General features: G+C 40.4%; 1 protein-coding gene across 1 annotated transcript in view; it reads right to left on the bottom strand.

Moving 5' to 3' along the window:
• Positions 1–24395, bottom strand: part of TRPC3 (transient receptor potential cation channel subfamily C member 3) — a 32779-nt gene extending 8384 nt beyond the window's left edge. The window contains exons 1-5 of the mRNA XM_021554939.2: positions 23971–24395; positions 15093–15864; positions 7271–7456; positions 2618–2782; positions 317–533 (exon numbers count right to left, since the gene is read on the bottom strand). Coding sequence (XP_021410614.1) covers positions 317–533; positions 2618–2782; positions 7271–7456; positions 15093–15864; positions 23971–24194 — 1564 coding nt within the window. The 5' untranslated portion in view covers positions 24195–24395. The remainder of the gene's footprint in view (positions 1–316; positions 534–2617; positions 2783–7270; positions 7457–15092; positions 15865–23970) is intronic.
• Positions 24396–24650: the final 255 nt, after the last annotated feature.

Raw genomic sequence — 24650 nt, 5'->3', positions numbered from 1 at the left:
AGAGCAGCCACACATTGAAGGCAAGATCCCAGTCCTTGCCTTCTGTCAAATAAAGAGAATTAAGCTGGAACTCCAAAAAGGCAGCATGCAAGTGACACTCACCTCCCTACCCTGACACAGTTTAGGATGAAGCAGTGCTTAAACTAGGAGATACAAGTTATTAAAAATCAGTTCTAATGCCCTGTTACCCGCCCCAAGGGTCTATTAGCTGCTGCACACAGCAGCTGGATCAATGCTTTGAGACCTGGGCTTCTCTCCTCCCTTTCAGAATTTCTATTTGCAGGAAAACAAGAAGATGAAGGGGCAATATACCTACCAAGAACCCACACCATGATCAGCATTTCTGTCCAGGTGAACTGGGTGGTCTTCACCCTAAAGATCTGCTTGGGGTAATCAGTAACAGTGACATTCGGCAGCGTTGTTATGCCCTCAAATCTGTCTGAAGCATTGAACACCAGCAGGCCTAGGAAAATAATGAAGGATGCTGCATGTGCCACAAATTTCATAAATGGGCTTCGAAGAATCCTTCCAAGCTGCAAAGGCAGAATGAAAGCAGTCAGTTTTCTCAAAGAAACACCAGGCATTCCAGAAGCATGGACACTCAGCACTCAGGACAGGCAGAAACCTCATTCTTAAAGGATATTCTTCCAAGAGCACTCAGCTGTGATGCTTTGCCATTTCAGACAAAAAGCTCCCACAGGGAGCCTCACAGAGTACGTTGTTCTATTAGTGAGTACTCATTAATTCCACAAACTCTAGATGGCAATGTTTGAGGGGAAACACTCTGAGGAATTGCAAACGTACAATGGCCGTGACCAGGAAGAGTTTGTAAAGCAAGCCCAGGGAAAGATAAATTATTTAAATCTCCAACTCCAGCAAAGCATTTTCCCTAACAACAAAAGTGTACTATTAACTTTCCTACAACTACAGCTATAGGAAGAATTAGTTGTTTTCTTATCTCTGGTTACTATATTCCATCCACAGAGCATATGTTCAGAGCTCTAAGTGCCAAAATAAATACCTGTGTCTTAACACTAATGACTGTTCTACAAAATGAACTATGAAAAATAAGGTCAGAAATATTAGTGGTTTTTGAAATAAATTCAGCAGGTTTAATTCACATCTGCACCTAGTAAAAGAACAAAACAGCAGCAGTAGGGGCAATTTGCCTGTAACAAAAGAGGGGACCAGCTGCTTCCAGAAGACTACATGAGTTTTCTTGTTTCAAGGAATTGTATTCCTTGAAATTTGGATCAGCTACTATGAACTAAGGAAACCAGCACACATTAAACTGTGCTTTCTACCTGGGCAAACAATCTCAGGTTCCCTTCCTGTTCCTGACCTTTAGAAAGCATTTTGTAATTGCAATATCCAACCACTGACCTGAATGTATAGCACTTTTATTTGACATGAGCACTGAGAAAAAACATCAGATGTTTCTGCTACTGGGAATTAGAGCTCAAGGACAAATGTCACTTTTCCATATTAGACACCAACTAAAAATATATTAAGATGTTTCTATTACATGGAGCTGTGAGGAATATATTTACTAAATATATTAATGGAAAGTGACGTTTCAGAGGATAATGAGAGTAGCAATTACACTATTTTAATGAAGGTTTATCTTCAAAGTAAATAAATATTTAACCCAGAGAAAAGATCGGGTTCCCTTCAAATATGTAGATGAGAAAAACCTTATCCTCTTTGAGATTAATTAAAAGAATTAAATATAAAAGAAACTCACATTTCTTTGCTTTACACTTGCAAAGGAAATAAAATGGAAAGATCACATTCAGCACAGGAGTACATGTACTTAAAATTTAAAAATAATGTTAATGCAACAGAGAAATCTTACTTCATCTGATGTACCAAAGATCTATGAATACATCTGATGTACCAAAGATCTATGAATACATCTGATTTGCAAACAATTCATGTGCTACAGATCATCAGGATTTCAAAGAAACTGCTGCTCCTTTCCTTGTGAGATCAGCAGGAAAGGTGGGAGCACCCTTACACTTTCACATATTTTTAAAAAGATAAGAGTTCACAGTTATGTTCTTTTACAAATATACCCACTACACGGTCAGAGTGATGCATTTAATTTAATTTCTGCTCTATGGTTCAGCTGGCAAACAGACTTCCTAGGGCTGGGATAACAAATATTTTACTTAAGATTAAGTTCTGCATCAGTAAAGTCAACAGATGTTCTGCTAATGGTTTATATGGGAACAGCATGAGACCTTAGGATGCCACCAGAGGAGACTTAATAAAGAATCTGAGTGGTGACTTTCAAAAAATCCATGTTACTAATATAATAAATTACACAGCAGATACTTTAAGGTGAGCATAACCTAGGGAAATTTAAAAAAGGAAAAAAGCTCTCAGAGGTTATTTTTCTTTCCTTCAGTTTAATGTAAATTTATATTCATCCTTCATCATTGTGGTCCCCTCTTTACAGTGCAAATAACAAAAACCCCTTAGCATCTTTTGGCGCAAGGTTAGAGATTGCTAAAAATATCATTAATTAGTTAAAATTTGGAAGCAGCAGAAGTTGCATGTTGACTGCCAGGAAAGGAAAAGCAGCTCTGAGAAGAGCACAAGACACATAATTTACCCTGCTACATGGTGCAATCCAATAACCAATGGCTAGAAAGGGAAGGCCCAATGCCACAACCAGCACCACCAGACACTTGATAGCTATGGTCTGCTCCCGTAATCCTGAGAGATTTTCATACCAGATTGTCAGTAGCTGTTGCTGACAGTTTGGATGGGCCACAAACTGCAAAGAAAAAGGAAGAAAAAATAAGACATGCTGTCATTAATAAGAAAAGTTACATAACTGCCACATGCACAATTGCAATCACCTGAAGATCTAAATTAACACCAGTTATTTAAGAACCATGACTTTTTTCTCATTGCTTTTACAACAAAGGTTAATAAATAAAAAGGAAACTGCCACATCACAAGAGCATGTGAGACACCAGTTAAGAACAAGGGTGAGCAGCCTGGATTTCACAGCAGTTTGAAGAAATCTGATAATATCAATAACTAGTGAATCAGAAAAAAGAAGGCTAGGTGTTTCACAAAAAAAGGGCTTGAAAATAAATCTGATATCTGATAATTTGTGTTGGGTTAAGACTGAGATTTGATATCAGTTGGTTATACCGTGGAAAAAAGAATGAAAATACTGTAAACCTTGGATACCCATTTTATTATCCCTTGTACTCTGCAGAGATCATTATGTACTACATACACTGTTATTTGCCAGGTCTTGCTTGCAAAACTCTATTAATATTCCAAATCTCATTAAAAAGTGCATAGAGTAGTACAACAGGACAGACTTCTTAAAGAAAATCAAATTAAATCATTGGCAATAAAAACAGGGAACCTTAAACCTCTCAAGAAGAGCAATTTGAAACCACTGCATGAACTTTAAAAAAAGAGGCAGTCTTCCTACTATAATCTACTTTGCTGTAAAATTAAAGTCCCTAAGCATTTTGGTGCGTGATGCATTAAGCAGTTACTTCACATATTAATGCAGTTTGTACATAAAGTGGAGTGGCCAAGAGAAATAAATAAAGAGATTGTAAAAAAGTTCTTCAAGAAATTAATGTCGACTCAATCTGCTTCTGTTATTTTTATTAGGCTGTCACCTTTGAAGCTTATGCACCATAAAAACTGCCAGCCTGGCCCATTTGAGAAGAAGAGATTGGGTTTTTTTGTGTTTGTGCATTCTGACATATGCCCCCAGCCTCTTCTTTTGCTACAATAAATTTCATTGTCAACTCAGGACATCAAAGGGACAAATCCCACAGCAGATTAACTATGGACAAAGGCAGGAAAGTAAATAATTATTTCAAATTACAAAGACATTTTTAAAATCAGGCTTAAAACTGTAGGGAAGAGGAGGGGAAAAACACCCACATCATTCCTTCTGTTACCACGGGGAATGGGAAGAAACAGTAAAGGAGCTTTAAGGAAGTTTAGCCAGGGCTGGGAATCAGCCCATGGGCCCTGTGGCACCTCATCCAGAGCTCTGTGCTGGTTTATCCTTCTGATTTATCAACATTTTGATCTGACACTCAGAGGAGATCTGCTATAATTTCCAAAACAACAACAAGAAAAAAATAAAAAAAAAAAAAAAAAAAAGGAGGAAAAAAAAATACTTAGAGACTTAGTGAATAAGATGCCAACAGTTATGGGCAAGATCTTCTTTGGCAGTGAGTCTAAAGGCTCTTGAGAGGATCTTAGTGACTTATTTAACTGCTGGCAACTGCACAATGTACACCACTTCCAAGCCCTCGGAGCGAGCTGTGGCACTTCTCATCATAAAAGCACTGAAATTCATCCTTCCTCTCCCAGTCTTTACTGAAATACTTCAGCTTAGGATTATGTTTGTTTTATTTTCAGCAACTTTTAACTATGCCCACCCCTGTGGCGTGTGTGTCCATATTACCTGCATTTGCCTGCAGCTTCATCTCCTCCAAGGACAGTAGGTTCACATCACATTTTACCTACTGCTCACATCATTCTACAACCTTCTTCTTCCTGCATTTCTCCTCTCACTCTATTTTCCATGCTGTTTCTCACTTTTCATTACATATGTTGAACTTATTATCACACGTATCTAATACTTTCATCTCCAAGCAGAACCTCAGTGAACAAAAACGATGCATGGTCACTTAAAGAAAATATATCCCAATTTTAATGTAGCTGCTTTTCCCAGCATAACTGACAGTAACACTTCTGATGTTTTCAGTTTCATGACTGTGAACCAAGTCATCAGTATGTAAATATTTTTCTGTATGACTCAGAGTGATTATGTTATTTATTTCTGTCATCGTAATGGCTGGGTTTAGATGGAGCAAGAACAAATCTTGGCACACTCTGATACACTAACACACAAAATACAAAGATAATTTTGCATCTTCTTTCTTATCTATTAGTTGAACACTTCAGGGTTTGAAAATTAACTCCTGTGATTTTATTCCAGCTCTTACTGATTTAACTTGGAAATTCCATCTGATTTTTGTCTCGGCAAGAACTGCAGATTATTGGGCAGTGTCAGCTCTTCTCTGGAATTTTGCTGGCAATCTAAAGACAGAGTTGAGACACGAAACTAAAAGCATTAATTCAGCAGACAGAGCAAGATTAATTTGTTTTCTCTTTTTTTTTTTTTTTCCTTCCTTTAATTCCCTTAGTCCTTCACTATTGGGGCTGCAGTTTCAGTCTGAACCTTAGCTTCAAAATCACATCATGTTTAAAAGATGGGCTCCACTTCGGTGCAGTACCTAGGGCATTAAGTGCAAGAGTTTCATTACTAATAGAATTAAAAACTCCCTTTACCTAACAGTGAGGTTCTGAGCACATTTGCTTCTTGTCATATCTTTTTGTCCTCCCTCTGGATGGGGCATAGGCTCATTAACTATTTCATGGACCTGCTGCTCTGTTTTGTTGCACTGCTGGCAACAGGGAACTGACCTTGATGGACCTGACCGGGAAGCACAGCTAGAAATACAGAAAGCTAAGGAAATAGGCCACATCCTTGTCTGCCTCCTATGGTGAGAGAGTTGAAACCGTCCCATGTAGAGTTCCCACATCTGAATCTGTTCCAATCAAGATATCACTAGAATCCATCACAGCTCTGACAAAGCAAATCCCAGCATGAAAGGACCACCACGGCAGAGACATTTCCATCCTTGCCATGCCCTGTTTAACGGCCACTTACAGGGAACTGCACATGTATGAATATGGTAACAACTCTGCACCATCTATTTTCTCCCAACAAGATCATTCCTCTTGTAGGTTCTGAATTGTATTTGTCATGAACCGCAGCCAGCACTCTGAGTTTCTCTCTTGCAAGAGAAGAGAACAAGTTTGCTATGAGGAATTATCTTTATTTTTTTTCATTATTTAGATTTCTGCTATTCTTAACAGATCTGTGTGGCCCTTTGCTCAGCAGTGAATTTCATCAGTGACAACAAACTCATAAAAGAAAACCACAGCCTTCAGTATGAAAGTGGGACATGAGTATCAACAAAGTTTTGGTACACATTAAACTGCAATAGCATAAAGAAGTATATATTTAGACAATAAGCATGCTTATGAACTTTGAATTTTCCCCCCTATTCAGTCTTTTAAATTAATGTAATGCTTGTATATATTTACCTTGATTTTTGGTAATTAATATGCATTTATCTGCTGTAGACCAATAGTTTACTAGAAACTATGATTTTCTCCTTGGAATCTGTGTTTACAATTTTTATTATCAATCTTTTGGGGCCGTCATAAACACCAGCAATCCCCAGTTGCTCTGGCAGGGTCCTTATAATTTGTTTTATATGGCAGATTGGCTCAAGAGGTGGCCACAGAACACAGGGTTATCTATTCTGAGAGACACAAGGCTTCTTGTGGAGATGATGAAACTATAATGGCTGTAAGGAATGGAAGTGATGCTAATCACACAAAAAGGTAGCTGTAAATAATACATAGGCACTGCTGTTCTTCCTGGCTCCTCTCACAACAGGACACAGTATTAACTATTTTCTGTGCTAGCCTAATGTGGGATCTTGAGGAGAACAACATAGCTACAATAAAAGGATATGTATTTATGTCAAATATGTGATGCACATCTCCATTTTTCAACACATAACATTCATTCACAAAATAAACTACTCTGAGAGAGGCATCTACTGAAAACACTTGCCAAAACACCAATAAACACAGGTACAAGGTGAAGAACTGAAATTTATTGACCAAGCAGCCACAGATGTATTCTATGCATTTCCAGGGTGGAATTTTAAAATATTTTTTAAAGGAATAAACACGGTAAATCACGTGGAATTTATCACTATGACACACAGTTGCAGATGAGTTACTTACGGGTTGAAACCAACACTTTCACCAACACAGCCTTCTCTTTGAGTAGGTATTATGCATTGACTGACAGGAAGAAACAACCTGAATGTCACTGAGTGAAAATCTGCCTCTACTGAAGCACTTTTGGGTTAATCAGGAGAAGGATCTGACCGACTGTGCAAAGCCTGGCTAGCACACCTCATTTATGTCATTACAATCTCCCGCCACTTCTCAGCGGTGGGAAGTAGATTAAACTAAACTCCTTCATTACAGTCCCCTTCTGCCTTGTGAGAGCCTTGATTACTCACCCCATGTCTCAGTTGTGCATCTGACCACGGGTTCACAACACCTGCAGAAGGAGGAGGTGGCACTGCCCTCCTGCCAGTGTCTGAGAGCTGTGAGGAGTTACCTTTTTGACTTCGTACTTAATGGCCAGCTTCACACGGCTCAGGGACGCTCGGTGCCTCTGCGCTTCCACCGGCTCCGCGTTCAGATCCCCATTCAGAATGGCCTCCACCTCTTCTGAGTCCCGGCACAGATCCAGGACACCAACCACGAAGTCCTTGCACTGCATGGACAGCTTGCGATAGTCGTTCTGGAACAGGATGGGGACAGAAAGTGGCCCGTGACAAATGTGCTTAAGAATCAATGGTGAGGAAAAAAAGGACCTGTACAAGTTGATAAAAATTAAGTGTTTGATTTTTACTGTGGCAAGTTTGGAGTGTATCAGATATTACAGAATTTTCCTACAGCAGAATCATTCATTCTCTGACACAAACTGAACACCTAACAGCAGCTGTATAACACAGCATGGAAACACAGGAATACGTACCATTAGTTAAAAATAACCTGGATGGGCAACAGGGGCCAGCTGAAAATATAAGAATTTCACAAACAAAGCAGAACAAGGACTATCAAAAAAGTAACCTCACTCCTGCAAAAACTTTGCTGACAACTAATTAAATAATTGAGGCTATAATATCTTTCAGGCTCTGAGGTTACAAATATCTCTCAGCTCTTTCTACACTGCTGAAGTGGCTGATTGCTCATTACTCTGATGTACACTAGGTACATTTCTCCCTTTTACCTTTTCCACCTTCTGCTTCCACCTTCCCTTGGAACTTCTCACACCCAACAATTGGCACAGTGGGTTACAAAGTAGCTGCATAGAGTAACCGCAGTTCAAACTTGGACACCAACCTTGTGGGCAAAATACCCCACATTTCCTGCAAGAGTGCTCTGGAAAAAACAGGAGAATTCTTCTTCCATACCTGCTCAGTCTTTCCAAGGACTATAACATCAAATATTTGCCTCTCTCCAATCTTCTTCCTCCTCTGACAAAACACGTGGCTGCATTTCAGAATTTTTAGCTAACTTGGTAAAGTATGCATGTCTGTAATTTTGCCTGTACTTTTGTTTGCACTTGTAAATGTGTCCCACCACCTCTGTGACATGACCTATAAACTCTTATCTTGATCTTTACTTCAGCAGAAACCTAAGTCTTTGTTTTTGTGTCCATGTCCTCTCAGACAGATTCCAAGAAGTTCCATATCTGAGATGTGGCCTCTGATTTCCTCACGAGGCTACAGCTGGAGGAGGAAACTTGACTGAATCTGTCGATTTTACCTTCAGTGTCCAACTAGAAACAGCACAATCACCTTTTTCAATTACTCCATAGCCTTTCTTCAGTTTTTTTTCCTCTGCCAGGCCACCAAAACACTCATTTGAACTATCTGCCTTTCCATTTTTTGTGCTCTACTGTTCATTTCCAGATACTGCCTTTTCAAATCACTTTTTGAGGGTGCAGATTTTCCCTTAGAGGTGCTGTCTTCTCAAAAATGTTTCCTTACTGCTTCTGCCCTCATAATTTTCTCACTTAATCTTTTTTTTTTTTCCCAAAAACCCTCACTTTTTTCTCCTTTCTTAAGTAATTTTAACTCCTTGTACTGGTAGTTTTGCTAAATTTTCAACTTAGCATCTATACAATGAGACAGAGAAAGTTAGGTGCTCTCAGTAGTTTCAAATTATTTTGGGAAATGATGGGAAAAGAGGCTGCATAGGGTAAGTGCAAGAATCAGCCATCATTCAGTTATGAATCAAAATGAAACATTAATGGAGACAAACAAATACTCCCTGATACAGACTTGGAAACAACCAGTCCTAATCATAGACCTTAAACAGGATCCTGTTATTTCCTTTGGTCATAGAGGACAAATTAATTCAGTTGTCAGTGAAGCAACAGGATGTAAGGTTATTTTAGACTTGTTTTTGGTAACCAAGGAGAACAGGACAGAAGAGTCAATTATAAAAATAATACTGAGATGTGTGACTAAAATCAGTGAAGGGATAAGCAAGCTTATGTTTGACCAAGATTTAGGACTTTGAAAAAGGCGAAGTCTTATAAAAAAGCTAATCAAGGGAGTGAAAAATACGTGCCAGCATGGAGGTCTGAATGCAGATAGAGCTTTTACATGAAATGTGATTAGATCTCAGACACTACAAAGATAAAAACCTTGCAAAAGAAGACTCCAGGATGGTGGCTAGAAAATAGCAGCAGTCAAAAAACAAAGAACAACAAAGAGGAACAGTCTGTCATGACAGCCTAGTCAAGAAAGAGCTTCATCAAGAGGCCAAAACTCTAAGTATAGCTGCTAGAATTCAGGTTATAGAGAATATTAAGCAAAGCACCACAAGGTGACACAATGTAAAAAGAAGACGGAGATTTTATTCACTGAAGGACAAGGACTGACTGTAGACAATCTAATAAAGCTGAAAACAATACCATGCCTTCAGTTTATTCAAGTCCTATGTTGTTTGTATTTTTCCCCACAAAAGAATTTCTAAATATTGGTGAGAATTGAACACTCTTCCTAAGCATTTAACTTCAACCAAGAGTTGCTTACACATTTCACTATAGCTAAAGGAAGTATTTACTGAAGAAGGTGGCTGAGCAAAAGCCATGAAAATCATCATGCACAGCTTAACATTAACTCAACAGGAATAAGACTGATAATCAACTTTTCTCTAGCAGTTCAAAGTAGCTGCAAATCCACTGTTCTAAGTGCATGGGAGGATACACTTCCTGCAGCGACTTCAGTAATAATACAACATAACTAAAAGAGAAACTACATTCTTTCTTACCTGAATTTACAGGTACTTTTAACTTTACCAAGAAAAACAAAGTATTGGTTTTACTATTATTTGTATCTAACCCATAGTCTAAAGTGATATCTTATTAAGTTGTCATAAAGATTAGTTTAGACGGTTTTGTATTAATCAAGTGCTTTATGACATAACACAACCCAAATTTTGTCCTTGTATGAATGAACATAAGCTGTCCAGTTGCAGGGAGAGGCTTCAATTACAAAGTGTTTTCTCATTCTTTTGCTAATGAAGAAGAAATAGAAGAAGAAATAGTGAATTTCTAATACTTAGGAAATAACAAGAGTTATTTCCATGCGTTGCATGTTTGCCTACCACAAGAGTTACCCATATTTCTTCCAGCAGCAATAGAATAACAGTAGAGACATTACATGTTTCTTCATTGGTAGATATGTGATTTGCTTATAAAAATTATGCTTATTGCCAGATATGATTAATGATATAATGGATGAGTTTTTGTTTTGTCAAATTTAAGGATTAAATACAGACTGCATTTTTCACAAATGCTTTTGTGAGAACTGAAAACCAGTATGTGCATTCTTAATATCCCACTCTGGCTATGAATCTTATAGCAGGAAAACTTGTCAGATTTCCCTCTCCAGGTCTTTATTTACCTATGTATTAGCAAATCAAAGTTATCCCAGTCTGATTGTTTTACAGAATTAAACAGACAAACAGTACCTGATTCTCAAACAACCTTCTACCTCTAGGGTGTTTTGTGAATATCAAAAATTTTAATCTACAGCCCCAGTCATCCAAATCACCTCTGCTCACTCCTGAGAACATACAAATTAACCCACCAGATCAACACTTACAGTTGCACAAACATCTTTGTAACATCAAAAAATATCAGCCTGCACCCTGCATTTCCCAGGTTTTGCAGGCAACTCCGGCACATTCAGGGCAACTGATGACAACTGGAATTGCAAAGCTGTGTCTCACAAGCAGTTTCAGAGGACTAGCTGTGTCTCACAAGCAGTTTCAGAGGACTCTGACACACATCAAAAGCTGGATCTCAGCCTGCCCAAATTTATGTGCTCTGTTCTCACTCATAACGTCAAGCACTGCCCTGTGAATTCACCTGGAGCCTTGACAAAGAACGTATTGGTCTGTGTGCAAAGAATGAATCACACGCACAGAAAACCCTCAGCTGATTTCACTCAAGATTTGTACCACTGCAAAGGAAATTTATACTGAGCCATCACACGCAGTCAAACAAAATGTAGGGATCTGCGTTCTGTTAGAGGAGCCACACTTCTGCAAGCACCAAAGTTCACGAGCAATGCACAACTAATTCACAGTCATTATACTGAATCATAAATTTATTTTATTATCTGGTAAATGGCCACTTTGAAATCACATATATGGTGAGTTTGCACATGTAACTGTATATGAAAAGAAAGCACATAATTGTCCTAATGGTTAATCTGGCTCTGTCCTTTCAAAAGCTGGGCCTAAACCTAGATCAAGCTTGAACACTCTTTGTTAGTTCAGCTGAGATAACACTATGTAAATTTATTTGGAACACTGACAGATTCTGCTTTTAGATGCACGTCCACATATTCCCTTGGTTCAGTAGGAGCTTTTAGAAAAATTTGGAACAGGGATTTATCCTACAGATAGCAGGACTACAACCTTTTTGATCCTTGCCAGAGCAATTTCAGCTGGGAGAGCTGAGCTTGCTTACACAGGACAGTATTTAGTTGAAAGCTGGTACAAAGAGATAACCATGGGGCTTTTTAGCTACCATGTCCTTTTTCTTCCTATGGTGACTCCAAAGGCAAGTTCCATCAGCTGTTCTGACTGCCATAAATCCTCCCTTTCCTGGGCAGTAACAGCTTTAAAGTTCTCAGGGAGGAGGGTGAATATCAATTAACTTTAGTAACCCAACCCCGACACTCCCCAAGCCAAGCTGCAGTGGCCATAGTCTGCTAAAAATAGGAGAACAGGAAAACATAAAAAGTGGAAATATTTGTATTGTCAAGTATTTTGTGGTGCTACTGGAAAGGAAAAGATAATTCTCCAACTATGGTAATGGTGACTTCTTACATTAAGACAAGAAACAGTTCCAGTTTTTACAATTTGGTAGCGTTCCTGACTGAGACCAAACTGAAATTCCTGATGTCATCTGAAATCCTGCAGGCAATCCTTGGAATTAGGAGACATAGAGGACTAGGAACACCAAGTGAAATCAGAGAAATACTGTACTCCCTGCCCTGGCCATGAGAGAATTGAACAGAGGAATACATGGGAAGAAGACAAGTGGATGCAGAGATCAAAAAGGAGTAAAAGCATCAAGAAGAAATAAATATAATAGATGAATAGCAAAAGGACAAACAGCAGGTTGAAACAAGGATTTCACAAATGGAAGTAAGGAAGGTTGGAAATTAAAGGAGTAGAATGAAATGGTCTTTCAGGCTCCATTTTCTTCATCTATTTTTATTAATTTTCGGTACATTTTTTTGGCTAGGTGTCTTGCACCTTCCAAGAAAAAACAGGGCTCTGTGGTTTCTTTGAATCCTTTCTCCTTACTTCTAAAAGGAAAATAAGAAAAAAAATCCTAAAAATCTGTAATTAATCAGGTTTTCTTGAGGAACTGACTGTCATGAAAGAATGGCCTAAGTCACCTTCCCACATTTCTAATTCACTTGTGCAAACAAACCCTGGTTTGTGCATTAAGATTTCTTAGTGTAAATGATAAGCAAGAGAGGCAGACTGGACTTTGCATATGCAATGGATGTTAGGTTCAATTTAACAAGCATTTACCAGGAAACTTTGCCCTCGGGTGTTTTTAAACAGGTTCAACCTATTCTCTTTCTCTGTGGGAAAATTACCCAGAACAGTATTTTCTGTAGGAGTGCTCTGCATCCTGGAAACAGAGCATGCACAGGAAACATCATGGACCTTAATATTCCATAGATACTGAGAATAAATAATGATTTATTAAAGATTTGTCCGTTTCTTTGTTGTGAGAGAGATGAAGTATTTTGCCCATCCCATTTTTGTCTACCCGGAAACAGTTCTGCTCAGTGCTGTGCTACAGATTGAATTTGAGTAGAATGATGATCCTAGAGGAGAGTGCAGCACAAGTCTGCAAGAATGCAAATGCTACATTAGAAGCCTTCTCATCTAGAATGTGACAAAGCACACAACTTATCAGCCTAACACTTTCAGATGACAGATGTGTAGGGAAGAAAGCACTGACAAGGGAGTTACAGATGGGAGGAAACACTCAGCTTTCCTATCAGGCTTGATAGAAACAGAAGCGAAAAAAAAAAAAATGAGTGACGTCAATGAGGAGAGTAATTACTTCACTGGGATGTTTTGATGTTGATGAGAAGCTGGAATTTCCATGCCAGCAAGGAGTCTGGAACAATTTTTACTATAGATGCCAAAACTGAATCATCTGATACACCTGGCAAGGTTAGTAGCCACGTAAGTGCTATCCAAAAATATTGAAATCTGTGAAAACAGTCATCTTCTTGGGATTTTAGGCATCCCAAAATAGCAGGGAATTACCATTTTGAAAACTGAAATAATTTTTTTAAGCTGTGGTTTGAAATAAGAAGCTCAATCAAAAAATTCACCTTTTCTCCTCCAAAATTTCAAGCTACTTGTTTTTCTGATGAAATTTTTATCCATAGTATTAGTACTGTGAGATGGGAGTCTCCCATGAATTTATATTTCCACTGTAATTTTTCTATGCAATTCTAATAATCTACATCCTTACTTAACAAAAACACAATGCATCTTGCCCTAATTTAGCTTTTGGGTAGATTTTCCTCTGAGGAAAAAGAAAAATCTGACATTTTCCCCCAAATAAATATATTAAGGAAATATTCAATTAATTTGCCAGGTAACACAATACACAGCATGGTATGAGTTCCTTCAGCAAAGAAAGGGGAGAAAGGGTTTAAGCTGAATTTTACACTTCATCAGTGTGTGTTATAATACATTAATCCTCCTCACCACTGAAAATTTATTTTTAAATTCTATTTTAACTCACTCAGCTGAATATGGACCTATTCTTTCTCAGGAATTTTTCTTCTTCTATTAAAATTGTCTTTCTCTAACTTGTTCTGTATTCCTTCTGAGTACTCCACAGGGGAAGCAGTGTTTGCTGCTGTTTGGAGAGGTTAATGCATCTTTTGTCTCTCTCAGATGATTTTTGAAGATATTAAATGAGCAAGTGGCACCCAACAGTGGCCTTTCAGCACCCCAATAAAGTTGCTGGTACACCAAGACACAATGCTGTGAATATCTTCACCCACTGAGAGCAATCTGTCATTCCCCAAGCTCTTCTCATTACAAGCAGTGTACTGGGGTTTGATACTTGGTGGGGTTTGGCTGCAGGGGGAGAATGAGGGACAAGAGGAAAGGTGGCTGCTGTAGTCCTTTTCAAGGTATCCAACTGAACAGAAAAATCATTTTGAAAAGCACTGGGCAGCACTTAACTAAGCCATTAATTGTCTGAGGGAGAAGCTGAAATATATAAAGAAGTTAGGGCATTGAAATAAAAAAAACAGAGCTGAAAATGAGGTAAGAGGACCAACATCTGTAAGCAGTCTAACAGCTGGTTTTGAACATGTGACATTCCTGAAAGGTCCATCAAAAAAGCAAATCCACTTTGGGTATTCTTAACAATTTGGAGACATCAGTCAAAATCAGTACAAATTAAGAAGAGGGAATAAGGTCAGTGCTGCAGTGCCCCCAAGAAAAACAAAATATTTCTGCTTTTTGCACTTCTATTACTCAGCATTTGTAACTAGAACAATCTTTGTGTGCTGCAGCAATCAGAATTGTTTTCTGTCTGCTGCAAGGTTATCAGAACAAACATTTTTTCCAGTTTCCAATTTTACCAATTTTCTCCAAACATAGCAGGTGCATTAATTTCATTAAAAATTCCTTCTAAAGGCTTATATATCAAGACTAAAAGAGACAATGAGATGAGAGTATTTGTAATTGAAAAAGTAAAAGCACAGGGAATCATTTCAGCATCTAAGGACAACATGAAGTAGCAGCAACTTTAAAACAATAACAAAGACAGAAAAACACAAAAACACCATTACCTTGAATTCTTTTTCAATGTTGGCCAACTTGGCAAGTTCATTGCTGAGTTCGAGAGCAGTGAGCACTGGATCTTCACTGGACAGGGACAGATAAGCCGGACTGGCCAGTCCTTTGTACGCATTTATTCTTGACCTAGAGTGACTGAAAGAATCATGTTTTTGCTTCTCTGTACAGTCATTACATTTGCAGAAATAATCATGAGGCCTTTCTATCCTTGCTCCCTTCATCAACAACATGTGCACGACTTCGTATTTTTGGCAGTGGGCGGCTAAAATTATGGGAGTGATGTCTGGAGAAAAGCGGGTACCGTCTTCGTCATAGGAATAAAAATCATCATCCTGGAGCTCCTGCTCACAAGGGCTCAGAGTCAGTCGCTTATTTACTGAAAACCCAGGATGATTCAAAATTGCTTCCACTATCCTAATGTAACCCTTGCTGATTGCAAGCAGCAGGGCATCTCCAATCCGTGCCAAGTTCTCTTTTTTTAACAGAAGCTCTGTCACTTCCAAATGTTCATTCCCCACAGCAAGCTGCAAGGCGTTTTGGCCCATGTAGTCAACGCAGTTGACATTCAGTGTCTTTGACTCCTCCAGCATTTTGCGCACCACGGGGATGTTCCCGTACTCGGCAGCATCCAGGAATCGCTCCTCCTCGGCCGTCAGGCTCGTGCCCCTGTTGTTGAACATGAAGGCCGGGCCCCGAATGGCCTGTCGCCTTCCCTTCTCCCTCATCATGGTCATACGCCTCAGGGATGGGCTCTCTTCGATGTACCTATGGAGAAAACAAGGAAAAGGTAACAAATTTTCACTGGTAGTAATTTGTAACTTCCAGTTCTGAGCTGCAACAACTTATTTTGTCCCTCATCCTTTGCCCGCTTCCTGACAAGCAGTATCCTGTATTGGGATTGCTCTTGCTTGTCTGCAATCTAAAGGCACTCAAAGGCTCAATGCTTCGGGCCACTGCTGTTCTCCTAGCATGGCCAAGATTTATCAACATTTTTAAGACATTGCTCCTCTTCAGAAATCCCTCCCACACATAAAATGAAAACTCATATACTATACTGCTTTCAGTAATAATTAATATTACCCATGACAGGCATTCAAGCTGATGATACCATCAGTACCATCATATGATACCATATGATACCAAAGTAAGGCAATACTTAATGCTTACCATGTTGTAGATCACATAAAAGTGAGGTGCAAACACATTTTCCTCAGGATGTCTCGCCAAACAACATGTGACAAAGCCTGATCACAGCCTCTCATGTTGCTATTAGAAACCTGGAAGCTTCTACTCACAAGTCCCTTTGGTCAATTACAGATTTTTGGAAAACAATACTACATACACATTCAGCTGACTCTGCAGCTAAACTGCCCACAGGTTCCAGACACCAGGAGTCATCCAGTACAGAATGGGATCAGCTCTCACTCCAGTGGACACCTGCAATGCTGTGGATTGTGTTGGGCCTGTTTCTACATCACCAATTCCAGAAGCTGAGAGGGTTTGTGTCTACATTCTTATGCCATAATAAGAAAAAAATGGAAAAGTCAAAGAGCTCATGAATGAAAATTGGGATAATTGCTGCACCAGAAAGAGGAAACCTGGGTGCAGGAAAGTGAGATGTTTTAAAGGAAAATGAGAACCAGGGAACCTATGAATTCTCCACAGAAACCAGTTATAAAAGAAGAAAGAGGGAGGGAAAGAGAAGGGTAACAGGTAAAAAGAATGGGTGAGCAAGCTAATTTGGCAAACACAGAAACTGGAATTATGAACCAGTGAATGTACTGATAGAACAGGCAGATTGGATGATGAGCTGAACCTAGCAAGACAAGGAAGGAAGAGAGGGATGGGGACATTCAGAGCAGTGAGACTGGATAGAAATTGCAAAGAAAAGATGAGAGGCTAGGATGAGAGGCTGAGGAGCAGACACTGGCCTAGCTGGAGAAGACAGCAGCAGAGACAACTGCCTGACAAGGTCTGAAACAACAGCATGGATGGGGTCAGGCTACAGTTACCACAGCTGGAGGCAGAACAGAAGCATTTGTACCTGCCAGAGCAGAGGCCAAAGGCCTGAAAATGTACAAAGGATACCCTAAACTTCCTTCACCACCATCTGCACATAAATATGAAACCAGTCAGCAATCTCCCTTGCTTTTTCTAGTCCAGCTCAACAGTGAGGAAGGCAGCCGCCAGCTGCTATCAGTTAATCCAGTAGCTCAAGGGGTAGAGATCACTTGGGATGATTTGATGGGCATGGAGACACCAAGTGTTGATGATAAACAATATGACTTAATGCAGTGTGTGCTTTGAATACATATAACACACATATACACAATAAATAAAGTGATCTTTCAAGTTCCAAATTTGTTTCTTAGGTCCTACGTGCCTCTGTTCCTCATCTTGAGAAAAAAGAACAGTTGGCTCCCATCTTACAGGAGCATTGTGAAAATTAATTTTTTTTTTCACTTTGCAGAAAAACTCAGACACAGGAGTAAAAGGCCAGACAGAAAAACTGTAAAGGAGATTAATCCTTCTACCCTCAGTGCATTAGAAGAGATGCGAGTCCATGTAATGAATGCCAAGGGCAAACCAAAATATTAAACAGCCTTTTTAAAGCAAACCCTGTTAGTCTGCAAAAACGACAGAACCAAGGGAAAAATGCCACATGCACCTTTGGGCATGCAAGGGCTCTGTATAAAGTGGACACAGTAGCACCTGCATGGGCAGCTTTGGTAGGTAAACATCCAAACTGCTGCAGGTTCAAATCCACAGACAGAGAAACAGCCTCCTAAGTGCTGGTGGGAGTTGTTTTTTGTGGGTGTGATTTCTCAGCTCTGAGCTTTGCTCTGTTGACACTGCACAAAATACGCCTGCTGCCATCACTGGACGCAGCACTGCAAGCCTAGGAGTTTTCATTGCACATAACTAATTCCATTTGTAAGGATAGGCCTGCCCTTCCAGCTAGCTACATCAAAATGTACAATCTTAATCACTTTATCACAACTACAAACATCCTAAAACCCAGTCCAAGCCCTGAGCATTTTGGTGAACACAAATGGGCAGCTCCGTTGCACATCAAGCAAAGAGACTGTGAAACTCATTAGCAAGGGCAGGTCTCTCCTGGGATGAAGCATTTGATCTTTTTACCTTGTAATCTGTGGCTGGCATTTCTGGACTACCTGAAATAGCCTGAGTGGCACCACAGTATAAGGAATGCTAACTACTATTTACCTTTTGAAAATGTGGCAAAACTGCTCTGGCAAACACAACATGATCCATTCTTTCCTTTTTTTTTTTTCTTTTCTATACCATTTTCTTTATATCTATAAAAAAGGCTGCATAACAGAGAGGATTCGTAACTCTCAGAATTGATTTAATGTCTTAAACCTCAGGCATATTTCCCACTTAGGAGTACTCAGAAATAAAGACTTGAGCCCAGAGTGCACACTGTGAACAGCCACAGTGCACTGCTATCTTATTCCCCAACAAAATAAGAAGTAATCTGACAAGGCAACTTGTCTTCTCATAGTTTCTTTTTAAACAAGATTTTATTGTCTTTTTTGCTGTTACACTTCCACACATCCTCCACATCCAAAATCACACAGATAGAGAAATGTACTGCTTACTGTAATGTTATGAAGAAAAAAATTATAGGTATTAAAAATGTAACAAAGACAAAACAAGTTGACTCATGCTGACTTCTTGCTTTAAGAAGACTAAACTGCCATTTTGAATCTCATTTATCTTTTATGAAATACACAATACATTTGTTTTTATATGCTCAGTTTAATTTTTCAGCATATTTTGAAATACGACATTTATTTTCACTTTATCTGCCTTCCTTTCAAACCCCACTATCTGAGTGATCACTGAGGTGATTCATCTGACTTCTGCAGACACATATCCTTTCAAAAGTGTCCTTTCAAGAGTTGCTTCCTAAGAAGGAAGAGATCCTTAACTGTAAACTTTGTGACAGAAATGATGTATCTGATGTTGCTGCAATACCTTCTCAAAATAAAGATGCATGGTGCTTGGTATTTTAATGACTAAAATATTGCCAAGACATCTCCAAAAAAATGAAAAGCACAAAATCTTGTGCAGCACAACAGAGCCACAAGGCTGCTGTGTTCATCCACACTTCTCCCCTCTTTTCTTCCACTTATCCCTCAGAAAATTCAAAGACCTTGAAGCCAGAATAGCTCTGGTCAGAGTAATGCTACAATAATTGAGTACAAGGTCTCCTATTCCATTTTCTGCTTTCCTTTTCTTACATTCAATATTTTTAGCTATCCCAAAGCATGAATAAAATAGTTAGAATTTTAGTTTTAAGTGTTTGACCATTTTCAGCATATTTTATATGTATTATTTGCCATCTGAAATAATCAAATCAGCAAAACCTTAAGTTTTGTCGCTCAACATCATTAGACTGGCTTTAAAATATGATTAAAATAGAACTAAGTGTGCATTAATTGCTTGTGTTCTATTTGCAAAGCCTTTAAAGTTCAAATACTCAGCCTTTTCCTTGTAAGATGCTGACAACCTAATTTAAAAAAGAGGAAACGAGAGATAGGAATCATGATGTTCTTCCCAGCTGTTTCAAATAGTTTCAAATAGAAAGAACACATACAAAAACCATAAAAATATCTGTAGAATTCATGGCAAAAAAAAAAAAAAAAACGCAAAAGAACCAAGTAAGAAAAATACTCAGTTATTCTGTATTAATTAGTTAGTAGAGATAAAGAAGGATGGAGATCAGTCATGTTAGCTGAATGAAGCACACCTGTCCCACCACATCTGGACACATTTCACTTGGCCCTGAGCCTGCAGCATTTAAGCAGCTGTTTTGAGGAAGTCAAAAACTTCACTGGAAAGAAGAAAGAACATTAGGAACTGTACAGCAACCTTCAGGATCACTCATTCTTTGCAGCAGAACTCCTACATGAGTGAGACCAAGGCTCCTAAAGAAGCACATCACCTTTCAAGACCTTTACCTAATGATAAGCATCACAAGCTCTCTGAAAGAGCAAACTCTGAACAATTAATTGGTTCATTACAGACCTGGTAGATAAGACACAAAAACCTATTCTACATTATAACATGTTTACGTTTACCTCACATATTTTCATCTAAAATGTATGACCTTCATACGGGAAAGAAAAAATTGTTTTAAAAAAGATTTTCCCCTTGTCTCCTGTTTTCTGCACACGTCACATTTACTATGACCTTACATTGCATCATATCCTTGCCTGGTCAGAGTTATTCTTACAAGGAATGTACAAAGCAAGACATTTGAGCAGCAGAGCAACTGCAAAGGGCTGGAAAAAGCACAACAATCCTTCTGCTTCTGCCACGGGCTGTTTCAATTACAGGTATCTACTCTGTTACTCTACCTATCCTTTTTCATGTTCAATCTAGAACTGCAGCAGAACAGAAATGTGGGATGAAGAGTTGACCTGAGAATTCCTTTTCCTTATCCAGCTCATTATCTACAGCAATCCAAAGGATTTATAGTCTTGTTTCTAAATCTACTTTTTAACATTGCACATGGCATAAGCAATTTTAAAGGAAAGGAGAGTAGCTGAAGAAACAGAGATTTTATCCTGGGTCTTCCCAGATCCATATAGCGATTTGTGCTGAAGAACAGGCTGTTACTCTCCCTGAACTATCACATGTAATAAAAGATGGCATCAGCAACTTACAAGCAGTTTACCCCCCTGCTAAACTACAGTACATTAGTGATCCTGATTCCATTCTAGCCCTGAAAAGGAAATGCAGTCCAGTGGCAACACACAGATCTGATAAGTACACAATGCAAATAGCACTTAAGAGAAACGACACCAGAGTCAGCTGAGCAGGAGATGCAGATTGTGCCTCTTGTTCTGCCAAAAGTCACCTCCGAGCTCCCAGTTTTAAAATTAAAGAGCCATAATTGCCTTATGAAAGAAAGTGTTCAGATATGCACCTACACAAGAGCAGCGTTGTAACTAATGACTCCTGAGATTTCTCAAACTAAGCGATCTCAAGTGTTTTATTTGTTACTCTCACAGAAAAAAAACAGCTCTTCCATGTGAGGAAGGAGCTCCTGGCACTGAGCAGGACCACAAGCAGTGCTAGAGGGGCAATCCATCATGCTCACTGCCTCTCCCAAAGGAAGGCTTTCCCACCTCTCCAAGCTCGGCTACAGCCATGTATCAGAATGGGCCAATGGTAGATTTGTTTCTTCACCACTAAAACAGGCATCTCCTTCATGAATGTTGGCTCATGTTCCAAAAAATTTGGGAGTTCCTGCACCAAATACAAAATGCATTAAATGAGAGCCTCCTTTTCCTTTCTGTGAGCTACTGCCTGAACTTTCCAGAAGAGGGAGGCTAATTCAGCTGAACAGTAGAACATAAATCAGGCCAGCTGCAAAATCTGACTGAGGTCTATACTCTCCCACTGGTCTGAAATGACATAATCCATCATCCAAAATGCCCTCGTGTCATCTCACAGAAGTTCTGGCTCCAAACTGGAAAGACTTAGTCCAAAAAAATGGGAAAAAAAAAAAAAAGAAATTATAGTGAGATATCAGGTGTACATGCTCTTAGGGGAGGGAACAAACTCCTGCCTCATAAAACTATGCAGAGCTTTTTCTGACTATTACCCTTCAATAATTCCTCAAAGGAAAATTTTTCTGACCATTACCCTTCAATAACTCCTCAAAGGAAAATACCAACCATCTGAATTCCTGTGGGAAAAAAAGGACTATATATTGATGGCAGAAGGGTATCTATACAGACCCAGAACAAGGCAAACATCTCACCAGGAAAGAACGAAGTTAATAGGGCTGTATCAACAAAGAATTGTAAAGCTCCTTTGAAACTTAGTCCTTTCTTTTTGTTTTGTCTGTCCAGCCAGAAAACTATGCTGTGATTTTCAGAGAGACTCAGGAAGTCAGGTATCTATCTGATGCCTACTACATTTAATTTAGAGATTTTGTCCACCTTTTTCCCACTGGGGCATATAGTACCCTGTGAAACAAGTATTACATCCAGACTGCAATCTTAGTGGGAATCTGAGGTTAATTACTTTTTTTTTTCCAGCAATATTTGGCACAGGAGGGAGCCAGCTGTACACTGACAGGCACCTTGCACAGGCTACTGCTTTCAGAAATTGCAAAACCCAGGGATGTCTGCCTTCTTGGGCAAACTGCTTCACATCTTCCTGCCTCTTTCCTGTTACAACTTGTGCTGAGTATTTACACTACAAATCCTTATAGCCAAGGATTCTCACTCTGTGCCTGCTAAAGCCTGACATGTGTCAATCTGAGCACATCAGGAGCAAGCTAATGCTCATCTTTATCTCATTTACATGCACTATGATTTTAGGCACTAGCATCAAACACAGAATGTTACTCAAGGAGAAAAATCCCACTGCTACCCAAGGATGACCACAGTCACATAACAGGGAAAATCTAGTTCTGTGTCTTTTGCCTCTATGCCCCTACGGTTCAATATACTCCTACTACATCAATCCATGTCAGCCCTTCTGTCAGTCCATTGGGCTCACAGATTCCCAGGATATCAAGAATTATCTACCAGAAACAATTCCATGAGGCAGAGCTCACTCCAGGCTCAAACACCTATAGCTGGGTAAACTGAACTCCAGTCTGATCCCCCATGGTGTAGTACCCATTTCTTCAACACAAGAATATGTCAACCTCTCTAGAAGGACACTTGGGACCCAGAATTTGAGGACTCATAGCTTACAATTCATCTGAGCCAGCTTCAACTGTCTAAAAATAATGTGTCCAAGTCTCTTTTTATGGCAGATAAAGACAGGCACCTCCAAAAAAGAAGATAAATGGCTATGCTGCTTTTCCCACTGCTATTTCTGCTCCCATTCCATCATCTACATGGGAGTCTAGACAAGTAACTCAAGCACAACTAACTTTCTGACAGCTGAAGACATGTGAAAGACCAATTCACTCAAAGTGCAAATTGCTGGGCACCAGGTATTTGTGAAGAATTTCTGCACAGCGATAGTAAACCCCGCTTTTATTCGTGGTTATCCCATTCTAAGCATTGCCCTAATTATTTCTGTATTTTACAGTTGTCTCTGATTTTAATTAAGGCTTCTACAAATGCTGAATATCTTATCTTAAAACTTCGTCTTTGCTATCTGGTAATTAAAATATTTCATTAAGAACTAAACGTTGTCATGAAAATATAAAATAGGCAAGCAATCCTCCGAGTTAAGTCTACCTAAACTGCAGCATGGCATAAAAATTAGTGAATTATTCATGGACAACCTACATTTTGCAAGTCAGGGAAAAGAAAGTTAACATCCCTACTGGTAAAATTGAATGCATTTATCTGGCAGTAAGTCGAGTTGCATGGGCAGCATCTCTTTATATATCTAAATAGATAGATGTTCATGATTGCATCTTTGAAAAGAAACGGATATTTTGGAAGAACACATCCAGACAGCGTAAGGTGCATCTCCAGAACTGAGGCTTTTCTACACAGGTGTAGATTTCTGCGGGCAATTTGGTTTTAAAAATACGTAAGAATAAAGCGGATGCGTTAGCAACGGGTTCTCTAAACCTCAGCCGAGCTAACACTTGGGCCAATTTCTCGGCAGCTGCACTTTCATTCGGGGGGAAAACAAGGAAGGGGTGGGCTCTTCTCTGCCCCGGCACACACCTGTGCCCGCCGGACACGGCGGAGCCGGGGGCTGGGACGATGCCCTCGGGCTCTCGGCGCCGAGCGGCCGCTCCCGCCCGCGCTGCCGGGGCCGGCCGGGACGGGGCCCAAAACTCGCCGGGAGCCGCATCCCTGCTCCGGGGAAGTTGCCGGGCGGCCCCCTGCGAACACCCCCCCGGGCCCCACTTACATGGTGCTGGCAAAAGGGGGGGGCGGGTAGTATCCGTAGGGCTCCCGGAGGGTTTTGACAGCTCTTTGCGGCGGCGGAGGGGGCTCCGGCCCCCCATTGACGCCTCTCCAGCCGCGGCGCCGGCGCTGCTGCTCCTCTTCCTCTGCCCCTTCTTCCTCCTCCTCCTGCTGCGGGGGGAAGGTCACTCTCCCCTGCTCCTTGCTCTTCCTGCTCTTGCTCGACATGGTCAGGGTCCCCTCAGGCGGCGGCCGCCGCTGCTCCCGCTCCCGGCCGGCCTCGTCCGGCAGCGTGTGCGGCGGGCAGGGAGGCAGGAGGAGGAGGAAGGAGGCACAAGCCCTGCTCGGCGGGGGACAGGGCACCCGGAGAGGACAAACCCCTCACCACAAACCCGTGGGCAAGGCGGCGCGATGCGCAGCCCGGCAGCGGGAGCCGGGAAGTGCCGGGGAGGCGAGCAAGAGACAGGGCTCCCAGCAGCGGCGGCGGCTCTGCCCCCCTCCTCCTCCTCCTCCTCCTCCTCCTCCTCCTCCTCTTCTGCCCGTCATCATCCCTCGCTAGGACGGCATCGTCACGGAGGCAGCGGGGCCACCGAGAGCGCACCCGCCTCCCGCAGCGAGCGCTCCGGAGAGGAGGGGACGCTCCCATCCCACCTCCGCCCCTCACGGCCCGGGAGATGGTGGGGG

The sequence above is a fragment of the Lonchura striata genome, chromosome 4, assembly GCF_046129695.1.
Source record: "Lonchura striata isolate bLonStr1 chromosome 4, bLonStr1.mat, whole genome shotgun sequence".
Lineage (NCBI taxonomy): Eukaryota > Metazoa > Chordata > Aves > Passeriformes > Estrildidae > Lonchura > Lonchura striata.
This window is presented reverse-complemented; position numbering and strand designations above follow the sequence as displayed.